This window comes from Melozone crissalis, unplaced genomic scaffold (genome assembly GCF_028551555.1).
Source record: "Melozone crissalis strain CALT ecotype California unplaced genomic scaffold, PUWL_Pcris_2 ptg000016l_1, whole genome shotgun sequence".
In the NCBI taxonomy this organism is placed as follows: Eukaryota; Metazoa; Chordata; class Aves; order Passeriformes; family Passerellidae; genus Melozone; species Melozone crissalis.
The window spans coordinates 56,994,692-57,009,535 of NW_026535794.1; the positions used below are offsets into that span (position 1 = coordinate 56,994,692).

At 41.2% G+C, this 14,844-nt stretch overlaps 1 protein-coding gene across 1 annotated transcript; it reads right to left on the reverse strand.

Moving 5' to 3' along the window:
• Window positions 1-709: 709 nt before the first annotated feature.
• On the reverse strand, window positions 710-14,505 carry IGFBP3 (insulin like growth factor binding protein 3). Its single transcript, XM_054273821.1, has 4 exons — window positions 14,121-14,505; window positions 9,932-10,158; window positions 7,242-7,361; window positions 710-1,028 (listed from the first exon to the last, which is right to left on the reverse strand). The coding sequence occupies exons 1-4, from the start codon at window positions 14,503-14,505 to the stop codon at window positions 903-905; spliced, it is 858 nt and encodes a 285-aa protein (XP_054129796.1). The 3' UTR covers window positions 710-902.
• Window positions 14,506-14,844: the final 339 nt, after the last annotated feature.

Consider the following 14,844-nt stretch of genomic DNA (forward strand, 5'->3'; position numbering starts at 1 on the left):
CATAAGTCAGTGATGGGTACATTAGAATTATCAATAAAATAATTTTAAAAAAATATTATCTTGGCATTTGTAGTTATAGCAAATAATAAAACTCAATCCCTTCTGGAAACACTTCCTTTGCTCCAAAAATTCATTTCTCTTACCTAGAACAGATCAGTGTGTATGCATAGAGACTTAAATGTATTTATAAATCATTCCATAACCTTACTCTCTCTGTGCATACAGATGTATACACTAGAATTACTGTGTAATATTTGGTATTCACATGTTACATTTAAATAAAGTTTATTAAAAAACAATTATATTAATACAGACTAACAGAATATTCATAATATATTTTACAGAAAAAATAGCCATGTCTTTATCTTAGAAATACATTTCTTTAAAAAGTTCTTTGAGATTTTTATAAAACTTTTTACCCGTGAAGACAAGTTTCCCATCAGACCTGTAAAGAAAGCTTTACCTTTAAATCCTTGTGGGTTTTTTGGTTTAGTTTTTCTTTTTAATACTTTTACAAGCTTAACATCTATAAATTCTTTAAAATAAAAAAAACCAGTATCTTTTGAGATCAAATTGGTCACAGGCCATTCTTTAAAAAGTCAGTGGAGACTCCCTGATTCCATTCTGAAGTGCCTTTTTTTTCTCTCTCTCTGGGTATCAATAGTGCAGGTTTACATGGGAATTCTGAGCTCCCTATACATCCCATAGGAAGCTCGATGTGTGTTGGTGACAGGGTGCAGCTGCAGCAGCATCCACAGGGGCTGCAACTCCCCATCTGCTGCAGGAAGCAGAGCTTGTTACTCCACAGACAGTGCAGTCCCACAGTGTTTGCCCAGCCCCTCCAAGGTCTCTGTGAGGTCCAGTGGCCATGCACAGATGCTAGAAGAGCTGGCACCCAGTCCTCATTTGCTTTCCAAGTTATAGCAATGGACATCTCCTTTTCCCTTCCCATCATACCCAGGAAGTGGCTGTCCATATTTATCCACACACCAGCAATAACCTCTTTTTCGGCCTTTGGATGGGCGACACTGAAACATAATAAAAGACCCAGTTAGCATGAATTTTGTTTTCACCACTTGTTGTATTAGACAGCAGGGATTCCTGCTCTTTTGATACCCGCACTTCAATATCCTGACCATATCTGACAGAATCAAACAGAGTATTTTGTTACCACTACGAAGCATTTCAATAAAAACTTGCCTTCTCACTCCATCAATCCCTCTGGATCTAACATAATAGAACTGAGAACACTGAAAACTACTAGAAAATAGACTTATGAATTGCTCCCTATCATATTTGGCAGCAGAGCTGGCCCCTTTGAATACAATACAATAGTATGGGCTAGTGACTGGGACCCATCTTTAGAAAAAAAAAATTAGCAGGTATGTTCTACACTAAAGCACAGGTCTGTCAAAGACAACCATTGCAGCAAGAAACACACTTGGTATGCACTTGTTTACTGAAAGAAATTTAAAAGTGTAGCTGACATTTATTAACAGATACATAATCCTTCTACAGTGTAGTTATTGCAAAACCTGCTAGGTGGACTAGAACTTTACATGTGTATTTTCCTATTAAAAAAATTGTGTATCTAGTAGTCTATAGCATGTTACCTTTAAGTTAACTGCTAGAATTCACCAGCAATGCTGACCAACCTGAAACTACCACAGGAAATAACACTGAACCTCTTTAGAAGCAGTAATGCAGTAAATATGCATTATAAAGTCTACCACATAGCAAGTAATGCTCCTCCCAAGGAACCAAGAATGGCAAAAAGTAGACTAAAGGAGATAACATGCTGCAGGCTGCATTCAGTATGCAACCCTGGACACTGTTACATTACCATGAACCACTAAGACCTTGCAAGGGTTTTACCCATTCATAAGATACATCGAGAATCTCACTAGGTCTGCAATGGTCAGCCTCACTGTTAAGACATAGCCTTCCTGTTAGCTCGTGTTTTGAGATCTGGTGATTCAGAATTTGCTTCAAATGCAAATAAAGGTGGCTGTTTACTCAGGACATACTCACAAAAGTGGCAGTGACACAAGCACATCCAATTTCCTGTGTTTTTGTCTGTTGTCACTATGAAGGAAGATTGGCTGGACTGGTGCTACTTATGTTCCTCAACACTGTCAAGTCTATTATTCAGGCAGAGCAATTTTTGCCTCTGAGATCACATTCAGAGTAACTGAAGTTTTCAGAAGATCAGGTTGGTACAATCTGGTAAACATCACCATTATCCCTGTACTTCTTGTTCTCCAGAGGCTCATAGGCATGGCCCAATATCTCAGGAGGCTATGGCAGTGGCTCACATAAGTGCCTTTTCTATGTGCAGGTACAGAAGAAAACATGAAGCAAGTGTTGGGCTTCACATGCTGCTTGTAGTGACTGATCCTTTCCATGTCTAGTTTAGTATCTCAGGTGACAGTGCTATCTTGGACAGAACTGGAGAGTTCTGGAATACAGAACACTCTGGAACAGCCTGCACCAGCACACTGGCCTATGAGACAATTAATTTGTGGCAGCATGGAATAGGGTAGACAGCGTTCACTAAGACCTTGCAAAAGAGATGGAAGCAGGTCACACATTAGGTATAAATTTTTTCAGACAAGTCACTATCTTGTTTATTTTATTTTACTGTAAATTAAGTAATGTTATTCAGCATAACTGCAAATTAAACCACCCTTCTGATATATTATTGAGTAAGAAGCCCAATGCAGAAATAATGCAATGTCTTCTTTTCTACAAATCCGCAGTCCTTCTGCATTAGCCCTATGAAAATGGACAGCAGCAGGATGACAAGGTCCAGCATAACATACATATCAGCTTAGTTTTAGAAGAGGGTAAAGAAGTTCAAACCTACTGAGAGAATAGCTACATTAATAATTCACTGAACTAAATGGTTACCTGCAGTTCAGTTTTTATCTGTTACTAAATCTTTAAACATAAGTCCTAAAACTTGTATTTGTTGTCTCAAAAACCTGACTAGAATTTACATGTATTCTCCAGGATTTCCATGGATGACTGTTCAACATCCACTGATGTCAAGGGAAATTTTTCTTCAATTTTGGTGTGACTGGACTCCAGCTTAAGTATTATTAACGTTTAATGACTTAAATTCTTCATGCTTAACACAGAGAAATTAATAACATCATTTGCACAATTTAATTTGCACAAAAAGGAAACTGAGCCAGCACTTCTAGAGTTGTTTTCCCAACAAAGTAGGCACAGATGAAGCCCAAAGAGCATAGGGCTTCTGGCTGCCAGGCTCGTGCTCTGGCAATGAAACTACATTTCTGCTAATAATAGTAACATAGCCTCCCCTTTTAGAAGTATATGAAGCATATTACACAACTCTCACCGATTCCTAGGCTTGCATCACTCTCAAAACAAATGATCGATTAAAGGTCTCATGTTGTTGCTGGAGGCTTTGATTGCTTTTAACAGTTGCACAATCAATTTTCAGAAGTAATTACTACATTAAGTTAATTTGCAGAAACACCTTCCCAGCTACTGTTTTTTTTACTTCCTCTAGATAATCCATTTGAAAAGCAAAACCCCTAGATCATTCTACAGCTGAAACAACACTCTATGAGAAAACAACTTACCTTTTGCAGGTGTTTTTTCCTACCTACTCAGCCATGCTGTCAATAGTAAAGCACTTGTGATTAAAAAGTGATGCTTTTATCCGGAAACAGCCAATACTCTCTACAGAAGTGGTAAACAGGTCATATGGAGAAATATATATGTAAATATTTTCTCTTACGAATTTTGTATTCCACATACATTTCTAGGCTCTGCCCAGCTATTCTGTATGACTTTATACATGTAAAAAGTTGGAAAACTGCCCAAGCAGTGGAGACTAATTACTTCTGATAGAAACAGCAGCTGCCAATTCCATGCCACCTGCTCCTCTCCCTTCCACAAAGAAATACTGCAGATGCATTTATGGGGCACAGCAAAGCATATGGTATCCCACTGAATTCCTGGTCAGTCCAGAGGGCTCCATGGAGCTACAACCATGGTCTTCAGGAACAGACTGCAGACAACATTGACGTGTACCTCAGGCCATTTTAGCTCCTGGCAAGTCCAGCTCTGTTTTCAGTGGAACGATGCCAGCTCACATTTAGGTGAGTATCTGGCTCCAGTATACAAACATGGGGCAATTCTAGTAATTGCCCCATATAATAATTCTAATTTCATCAAAACCTTTTTCCCATGCTTGGGGTAGGAATGTGCCTGTATCAACTAATTATGCATAAATATACCTATGCCGCACAATTGAATAGTACAATCTTACATGTGTGATTAAGACAAAGAATTATAAACTTTAAACAGGTCTGATTTTAAAATTTATATATAAACAAAAGGTATGAAATATTTTTCATATTATACCCTGACACATAAATTTATGTTCTTAGAAGTGTTTCACAGATGCAATTTATTCTTCATGGTTGTTCTTGAAAAGTAAATTTCTAGATATCTACAAATGTCATGAAAAATAAGTGCTTTCAACTTGGCTGGAAGACCAGATGACCAGGAAGGTAGAATATGAGAGTGCCTCCTGAATGAGTTTTAATGGTACCAGCATGATCATTATGTACCAGGTTCCTACAATCCCAAATCTACTACATTCTCATCCTAGACAGTGGTTTTGGCAACTGTTTCTAGAATTCAAAACGCCTAGCTTGCAGTCATTTTTAATGGATTTACTGTCTACTTTCTAACCTACTATTCTGAATTTTGTGACAATAGAATATAATTCAATTACAGATTGAACATGGCTAATAATGGCATGAAGGGAATTACTAAAACAGCGTAGAATTCTGTTAATGAGATTAGACATCTGCTCACAGTATCTAAAATATCAGACTTAGATTTTGATGCTTCAAGAAAAACCCCAAACACAACTGTCAAAATTCCTTGCAGATCAGTTAATTTGATCTGGACAGGACTAACACACTTCTCAAACTCATGTTTTTTTCCCTAGGAGTTAATTCTATGAGGGCAACTAATATTTTTGGTTTGTATTCTGTTGGTGAGAGAAGCAGGCTGCCTCTGTAAGTCCCATCTCTGAGGGCTTGTTCCCAGGATTGATCAAGGTTCTTTTACAGACTCAGTAACCCACGTGAATATCATGTAGAACGTTTACTCATGTGAGCTCCCTTTGTGAGCATCTCCTGCAAGACCCTGAGTGATCTCAAACTACCATTGAAACTACTGGACCTATGTAAATTGGCACAGTGCTTGACAAGGCTGGCTAGGCAGGAAAGTGTCCCTTCATTCTCTATGTATGCTGACCAGTTGGGATACTGCACATAATGCAGGAACCTTTCCTAAAGAAATTTTACCAGGCAGCACAGACAATACACAGAGGACAAAAGTGTATATTTGCTTTGTACCAACAGATTATTCTCATAAATCAACTTCTAGAAACTGATACTAGGTAAGACTTTTATCTGTCTATCCTTTTTTTTCTCTTTCTATTTCCTTCTTTTTGCCTTGGTGATAGAACTATGACTGTACTTTAAAGGACAGTCCTCCTTTCAAGTAAGCTACTTTAATACATGCTCATTGCGGATCCAATTTACTACACCCAATGCCAGAGATTACTTGCAAACCACCACATTTTTGCACACAAAGCAAAAATCTTAGAGTCTGAAGAAAGATGAAAGGAAGATCTACTGAACAAAGTAAATACCAGTCTTCAGTCTTCTATAATACATAGAGAAGGAAAAGGGCTATGGCACACTTGAGTGCCTTGAACACAGCCAAATTATTTGCTGTTCTAAAGCAGCTAAGAAAATACTTTTATGACACAAGCACAAAGCACAGTCCTTGTCTCACTCTGCATAGAAGTCCAATGCATTTTCTGAAAACAAGCAGCTTGAGATGTGAGCCTTGCTCTCTGCTAGTTTACACACAGCACAACATGGCTGACGCAGGCTTCTCAAAGCTCCAGGCAACAAAAAGAAACTTCCCCTGCTTGGGAGTTGCCACCACCTGCTCAGGAAAACTGGGAAGCATAGAAAAGCTCAGCAGCATGTACCAAAGGTCAAAAAGCAATGTCAATGCCAGACTGATGGCAAAAAGGAAGGCTGGAAATCTCATTCCTCTTATAAATGCCCCACCTGACACTGACAGCTTATCGCAGAGCTCCACAGAATACTAGAAAGGGAAAGACTGTTTCAAAGAAAGCTGAAAGCCAAAAAAATTGAGAGATACAATTCCCAAAATAAGGTTGCCTAGTCAGAGGTTGATCTTTCACTTCCAACCAATGAACTGCATTAGCTAGCAACAGAGAGTCAACCACTCCTTTGGTTACCAGAAAGAGAGAGGCTAATTTGTGTAAAACTGAAGGGAAAGACATGATGATCCACAAACAAAATCTGTCCTTGAGAAAAGTCTTTGTCATGGTTTAAGCCAAACCAGCACAGTCTTATAGATCCCTTTGAATTCAGGAAATTTTGGAACTATACAAAGAAATATATATTTGGAGGCAGGCCACTAACTAAACACTGAAATTAAATAGGATGCACACACTAAACAAAGAACCTGACACATCTTGCATGTTCTGAACGAGTTTCAATGGCAGCACTGAATGGAGAATGCTGCTGTAGCTCAATCCAACACAACTAAAGCATAAATACCCACAGTTTTGGTTGGCATTTGTCAAGAAAGGTCACAACCCCAGAACCAGAAAAGGCTGAGAAGCCATCCTTGCTGCAGAGTGACTACTAGAAGTATCATTTTCACGATAGCATGACTTGGATTTTGGAAGTGACCTGTGTAGCACATAAAGGACAGTTACATACATTTCTCAAGTTGCTTTATGTAATATGATCCCATGCGTGTCTTCTAGGAACCCTCAAGCAGCTATTTACAATTCAAAGCATTGATCTATTGCAGTCATATGGTGACTGCAACATTAGCTCTGTGGGTTATAGTAGAGGCAGTGCTTTTTTTAAACCAAAGGGCATTAGTATCTAGGACACCAGTCAACCCATATGTGATTAGGTATGCAGTTTCTCAAATGAATCTGTTGTCATGATCAACAAAAAATAAAAATATTATCCCCACGTGACAAGGTTCAGCACTATCAGATCAGGTCCTAAAACTAGAAATTAGCTAGTTCCTCTGCAAAATTATATATAATGCACCTTGCTGGCAAGATCCTTCAACAAAGATGCAGAAAAGGTGAACAGCAATTATTAAAATGTTAAAAACTCTGTACTTACTTGCTTTTTCTTGTAGAATCCCTTCTTGTCACAATTTGGAATATGAAAGCCCCTGGGACTCAAGACATTCAGGATCTTTAGGTGGTTTAAAGTGTCTTCCATTTCTCTACGACATGGACCCTGTTGACAAGCATGTTTTAGAAAACACAAATGAAACTTCACTCCCAAATTCCATCTTTCACTCAAGAGTTAATAAATTTTTAAAGGGCAAAAGAAAGCACAAATCCAAACAAATCTATTAAAACAAAGAGAGGGCTGAATACAAATAAAAGCAGATAATTCATTAAAAAAAAATTGACTTTCTGCTCTATTCAAGATAAACTGATTTCTAAAGATTAAAGGCCTTATGCTATGCTGAGGCACATAGTGGCAGTTAAAATCGCAGTCACAAATACCTTTAGGAAGGCTTAACCGGTATGTAAATCAGTCACATAGAACATAAATTTGGAAAAGCTGGCCTTGTACCATGTGGAAAAAGAAGAAAGTAAGCCACTGAAAATACATTACAGGATAGGTCTTCCCCAATGATATTTAATTTTTTTTGTGATTCTGCTGGATTTGAAAGCTTAAATTAAATTGATTCAATTGAAAATAAGTGGTTTGGCATAATGTATATATAAAATACCTCAGCTTGGACAACAATTCCCAATTTCAACGGAATCAAATAGATGCAATCATACAGAGGACCAGTTGCACATAGCAGTCTCATTAGATAAGTATATCACTTTTTTTTCCCTCTTTTTCTTCATCTGAAAAAGGCTGACAACAAGGTAGTGAGGATTAGCTCTTAGGACAATGAGCCAAAAAGAGCTTCCAGAAGCACTTCTAAGAGAATGTCTCAAACACCAACTAATTTTATCTCACGGCAGCCCTTCAGGGTAGGGAGAATAATGCATGACGAGCCCCACTTTGAAGTCAGAAAATCAAAAGCAGAGAGCTTCACATTTTGCCAGAGGTTAAGAAGGCAGTCAGTGTCAGCAGTGGGATCAGGATTCAAGAGTCACAGCCTACAAACTCTGTGCTTAGCTACACTCCTATATGGGCATAACACTGACTTGCACCACCAGCCCACTTCTCTAGCAGAGACATGAAAAAATTTCTTTGGTTTCATGGTTTAAAAATATTTAAAAATTGCTACATTGACACAAAGACTCATTTGGTGCTGTTTTTAATTAGTGAAGTAATGACATTCATACTTTCAAGTGGTAGTATTAATAGTTTGTTCATGTAAAGTACCTTTTAATGTGAGTGTCTGAAAGCATACAATCTCCATAGTACTACTGGAGATTAAAATGGAGGTTTTTGGCCAGTAAAGACCTTCTTTGTTCCCTTCACTTTTTCTTTCTGAACCAGTCTTGTAAGTTCTAAGCATGGGCTTTAAATGGCTTCTCTTACTGGTCAAACGTACTGACTGCAAGTGACAGATATTTAAAGATTTGATCCCAAATTAGGCCTATAAAAAGATCAACAGATTTTAAAAAAATTTATTTTGAAGCAAGCTTGCAAAGTCAGCCAGACCAGTATCAAAAGCCAACATGTAGACACAAGTAGAAGAGCATTTGCTGACAAAGGGACCCATCCCTGATAGACTTATTTCAAGTTCTTAAAGACACCAGCAGCCTTGGTAAACTGGTATACCTTTGCTCATGGACCCAACTATCACTACTCATCTTAGTTAAGAATCTATTTCCTCAAGCAACCTACCTTCATTCTTTTAGTGATGGCACTTTTACTTCACATTTTTGGGAGGAAGACACACTGGAAGGCAGCTACTGAAGCAATATAACTAGATGGCTGGACATGAGTGACAAACTAAAAATGAAGCTACTCTTAGAAGCCGCACTCTGTTCAGGCAGAGGTTTTCACCTCATACAAGTTTCAAACCTTCTTTTGAAGATGAGAAGCCACATCTGCTTTTACCATGCAGGTTTTGATAAAATGCGGAAGCATATCCAGATGCGTTTTTCAAGCCATCTGACCTAAGGCACAGATTATCAACTGGATGTCCAGGAAGAGAATTATTCTTGCCCTCAGATTAACCACACTCTGACTGCCCTGCAAATTCACTGGACACAGTCAGTAGGATGCAATGGCAGCTCATGTGACCACAAGACTTTGGATTTAGGCAGTAGCACCTACAGCAACTGCAAGTGGAGGTGATGCTCAGCATATCATATAGTGACTGACTAGTCAAGACCTTAATCCTGAGCTCAGCCTAAGTTTATCTCCTTTGATTTGCACCAGGCAACGTATGAACACAGTGCCACTACACTCAATGTGAAACATCTTTTCTCCATTATTGCAATTCAATTACACAGTTTGCAACCAAGATTAATGATGGCACTTCAAGTCCACTCAAACAAATGTGTGACAATTAAAGGGAAGAACAGGAACTTTTGGCCTCTAAGAAACTTTAGTGGAAGTCATGCTCGTATTGATGTAAACAGCATTACATTAGTCCTATGTGTTTCCTGAGCACAATCTTCTTGGTCTGATGATTGTGTATGTATTTGCAGAGTCAATAGATTTACCAGTTAAAATGCCAGAATGTCCTAAAAGGCTGCAACAATTACCACCCTTTAGCTATTTAGTGTAATTATTTATCTTTTTATATTCACAACATGCATATGTATATACACACACACATTCACAGGCTAGCAAATGCCCTCCCATTTACAAAAAATACTTACATATTCAGTCTCTTGTTTGGATTCAGAAGAGAAATTCAACGTATCCGTACTCTGTGAATCATATTCGACTTTATAGCGTTGTGTATCTTTGGCTTGCACTTTCCTGATGATATCTATTTTGATGTGTGGTGGATGTGACTTGGAATCTGGCACCCTGTGAGAGTTTGGAATGGCCTGATTTTCTACACTGCTGGTACTCCTGTCTTCTTCTGAATCACTGAAATTTCCTTCAAAAAGAACAAATGCAGAAGAAACAATGTTAGTTGGCTGCCAGCTGTGCCTGCAAGGGCATAGAAACATAGAATCACAGAATATCCTGAGTTGGAAGAGACCCACAAGGCTCCTCCAGTCCAACTCCTGGCCCTGCAAAGGACAGCACCAAGAATCAAAACATGTGCCTGACAGTATTGTCCAAATGTTTCTTGAATGCTGTCAGTCTTGCTGGTGAGACCACTTCCCTGCAGAGCCCATCCATCCTGAGTGAAGAACCTTTTCTTAATATCTAACCTTTACCTCCTCTGACACAGCTCCATGCCATTCCCTCAGATCCTATCACTGGTCACAAGCAAGAAAATATTAGTGCTTGCATTTCTGCCTCCTCGTGTAAGGAAGCTGTAGAGCACAATGAGGTCTCTCCTCAAACAAGCCACTAGATTAGGCTATGTTTAATTTTCCTTTTTACAAAATAGCAATATACAAAAAGATGAACTATGCAGCATTCCCCATGTGTCAGCACCTTTGTTGCCACGTGCTAAGTTTTGTAAGTGAAGCATTCCCATGCTCAGCGCGGCCTCGCAAAGTGCCCAGCTGCACCACCTGTGCAGGCCCGGCAGCCACGGCCGCAGGCCCGGGAGCCACGGCGGCGCGGGCCCCTGACTGCCGCTGCAGTGCCGCCCGCCGGCGGCAGGGGGCAGGCCTGCGCCGCACGAGGGAAGCCCGCCGCAAGCCCAGCGGCGCGGATCCCTCCCCATCGCCACTGCTGACTTCATCAACTCCAGATAAACGCGGCCGGCTTGGGGCAGTCACGGGCTGCAGCGTGGCTCTGCCTCTCCCAGGGCCGTAATTTTCTTTTTTTTTTTTTTTTAAGAAGTTAATACTATCAACACTAGGTCGCTGAGTTTCCTGGTTCTAATTAGACTGTTTTTCCTTACTTTATTCAATACACAGAACGGGGAAGAAAAAGAACAGCACACTTTCTTTTCTCTGCTATTAAAATAAAAAAAACATCTTGGTGTACAAAATACATTTTAAAGGTAATGGACAAAAACCATCATTCATTCTGTAGGGGTTCCAAGGACAAACCCTGTTTTCATCTTGAGCTTCAAAGTATCTTCTCTTCAAACTACCATCCACAACAAGTCAGAAGAAGCACATTTTTCTAACATACTCCCTAAGTTCAGCATTCCTGTACCTTCTAAGGTATCTGTTTATGCTGCATTCTAGTTGCTGTCTTAGCTGCTGACCACTTTTTTTTTTTAAGGAAATCCTATTGGGAATGGACAATGATCCAATAGGATCAAACATCCAGTAAAATTATAAATTATACTAAAATTATACTTGATGACTCACTAAAAAAAAATTCACAAAAACTGAGAAATTCAGTACTAGAAGTCCATGTTCACATAGATTGTTAATGCTAAATATTTCTACATAGGGAGTGCAGTGGCACTGCCAAAACACAGGAAAGGGAAAAAGAACATAAGAGGAAGAGGGTTCTGAGTTAACATTTTGGTACTGGTGGTTTTAGCACAAGCCACTGCTGGCAATGGACATAATTGGCCAGGAAAATCCAAATCACAGTGCAAATGGATTAAGGAAGTTTAAGTACTAAGTCCAAATTTCCTGGTTTTTGTGGGTTTAACTCAGACTCTCAGTGGTATTTGAACATATTTTTGGTGGTTTAGTGCCTTGTTCTGAAACAGCAGTATTTTTCCCCCACATTCTAAATGAAATTTTCAAGAAATGATCCACTAAAATGTTATAAACCTGAATCTAGGTTTTCTGCAATCAGTCCAGTTCATTAGTTTTTCTCTTCTACCAAAAAATAAGTAGAAAATAGTCTTAACATGCATTGAGTATCCATGACCATTTCTGGTCATTTCAGTTCAGAAAGGCCACTATAGCTCAATAGCACTTCTTACACTTCAGATTAAAACAGTCATATTGCCACATTCTAAACTGTAAAGCATATTTTATTAACTCAGTTTCACAAAACTTAGTGCCATGCTAGCTTTACATCCTCATAAGAGAAACAGAACTGCCATGAGAGTTACCCATTCTCTTTTGAGATTAAAAGAGTTGCAAATGCACACTACTATTCAACACTTGTGTCCAAAACAACAACTGGAAAGTCAGTGGCCTACTACAGTTTCTGTTGTAATGCTACTGTAATACACTCTACCCTATACAAACTTCTAGCAATTTCTGTGAACTAGGAAGGACTAGCAGATTAGCATGTGATGCAGGACCTAGCTGCATGTAAAGGAAATTACGTGATTCTTCTCAGAGAAGTGTATACCAGAGAGTGTTGGCTTGAGAGCTGGGAGTGGAGCGGTCCTCATGAGGAAGTGAGCACTACGTGTCATGTAGATTCTTTCTTGCACACCAGGTCTGCAAGCTTCACTCCCTGAATGTGAACTGTAAGGCTCCTACTATGCACTTTTTAAGGAATCAAAAGCTCCTACTAATTTCAAAATCAGAGTTCTTCCTCAGCCAAGAACACAGAAATAAGAATTCAGCTGAAAATAGAAAGATTTTCAGCTAAGTACAACTCTGTCTTTCCTTTTCTCTAACAGTCAATGTTGAAAGCACTACCCCTAGATTAAATGCCATCAAGTCCTAAGCACCGAGAAGATGATTCTTGTTTCCAGCGTTACTCCAAGGATGAACAGGGAGCCAAGCTCACATGATGAAGGAAGCTACTAGTTGTTCCAAGGAGATTAAAAATCTCAGTTAATACCTCCAAACTCTCATTCAAATTGTCACAGCTTGGAAGCCGCACATAAATAATTATAATAAGGCATTATTCTATTCTGTTGTTCTAACAGGCAGTTAACTGGAGTATTGGTGCCTCTTTCTCAGCTAAGGAATGGCCAGTCAAAGAGTCCCTACAACCTGGCAGAAAATCTTCCAGCTTTTTAAAAATGCCAACAGTGGAAAGCCTTTTGACACACTTTTCTTTTAAACAAATGTTAACATACTCGCTGATGGTTAGCAAACAATTTAATTAAATGCTTGCATAGAGGGACTGTGCCCTCTCGATTTGAATCCCAAATTTCCTTAAGTTTTAAAATATGCATGCTAACAGAATTTTTTTCAACCATCCCTTCCTTTTCAAACAAAACCCATTCTGTGAACATCTCGCTTACGAGGCATAGAAGAGGTACAAGAAATCTTCGTTTGACCAAGGATTTATTTGCAGTATAGATAAAAAAAAACAACTGAGCACTGTGCACAAACGCTTTGTTCTGAATAACCACTTTTCCAGGCCAAAGGGATATTTAAATTTGTCTTCTGGATTTTTGTCTTCTCTCTGTGCTTAGACTTCCCTGACTTACCCACGCTGCAGTGCAGCAGTTAGACGACACTCTATATTTGCTCACTCTGTTTCCAGGTACACCGGGGACAAACGGCAAAGATTCCACCCTCTCTCTCCATCCAGGCTCTGTAGCCTGCCAGACCCATGCCCGCAGAAGCCACATACAATCCCTCCCCCACTCTCTCTGTTTTTTTATTTAAAAAAAGAAAAAAAAAGAAAAAGCAGCTCCGTCTCTTTTGTGAGGAGCTAGTTCTCAGCATCGGCGTTGAAGAAAACCAGTATATACATAAATAAGTTATAAGAGGCAAATTGTCCTTTCCTTCGGCCAAAGCACGGCTCCTTCCAAACGATCCAAGCTCGGCTACGTGGCTGCCGGCAGAGCCCCCCGCCCCCGGGCCGGCAGCGAGCGAGGGCCGTTTCCGGAGACAGAGCTCTGCCGTGAGCTCGCCCACGCCTCCCGCTCATGCTGCTCTCTTTGTAACTTAAAACAAAAGAAAGCGACACACACGCACACACAAAACAAAAACAAAAGAAAACCAAACAAAAACGCACAAACAAAAAAAAACATCCCAGCAAGAAAGCAGGTAAGAGGGAGAGCGGCGCGCAGGAAAGCCACCCCTTCGCTTCCCCACCCCGGCCGCAGCCCCTTACCTGCAGCGTGCGGTCCCGGCAGCAGGAAGGCCCGCAGCTTGCTGCCCGCCGTAGCGTTGGTGCAGAGCCCGCGGCCCTCGAGCAGCGCCTGCAGCGGCCGCGCCTCTTCCCGCCGCGGCCGGCAGCTGAGACCCGCGCCGCAGCGTTCCGTGTAGACGCCGCAGGGTTGCCCCGGGCGCAGGGCGCAGGTGAGGCAGCAGCCGCAGCCCGGCTCCCGCACCCGTTCGGCGCAGTCGGGCTGCAGGGGCTTGCACTGCTGCAGCGCCCGCGCGTCGCAAGGCTCGCAGCGGACCACCGGCCCCGCCAGCGCCGCCGCCGCCCGCCGGACCAGCAGCGCCAGTGCCGTCGCCGCCACTGCCCACAGCACGCCGGGCCGCGGCACCATAGCAACCGGCGGAGGGGGCCGCCGGGAGCCGCCCCCGCGCGGGCCCAGGACGGGCAGAATCCCGCGCGGGCAATCACACGCCGCTGCGGGCCGAGGGAGCGGAGCCCGAGCCGCCTCCGAGGCGAGCGGAGCTGCCGAGCGCTCGCGAGCCTGCCGGCGTGAGGAGGCAGGGAGCCGCGCTGCCGGCACTCGCACGCCGGCCCTCTCTGCAGCCGCTTGCCCGTAGTCACATCAAGGCAGCAAAAGCTCTCTAGCAACAAAAGCAACTTTTTCCTTCTCTTCTCCCCCCTCCTCCCTGCAGAGCGCTTGAATTACTCGGCTCGACAGTAACTTTTCTCT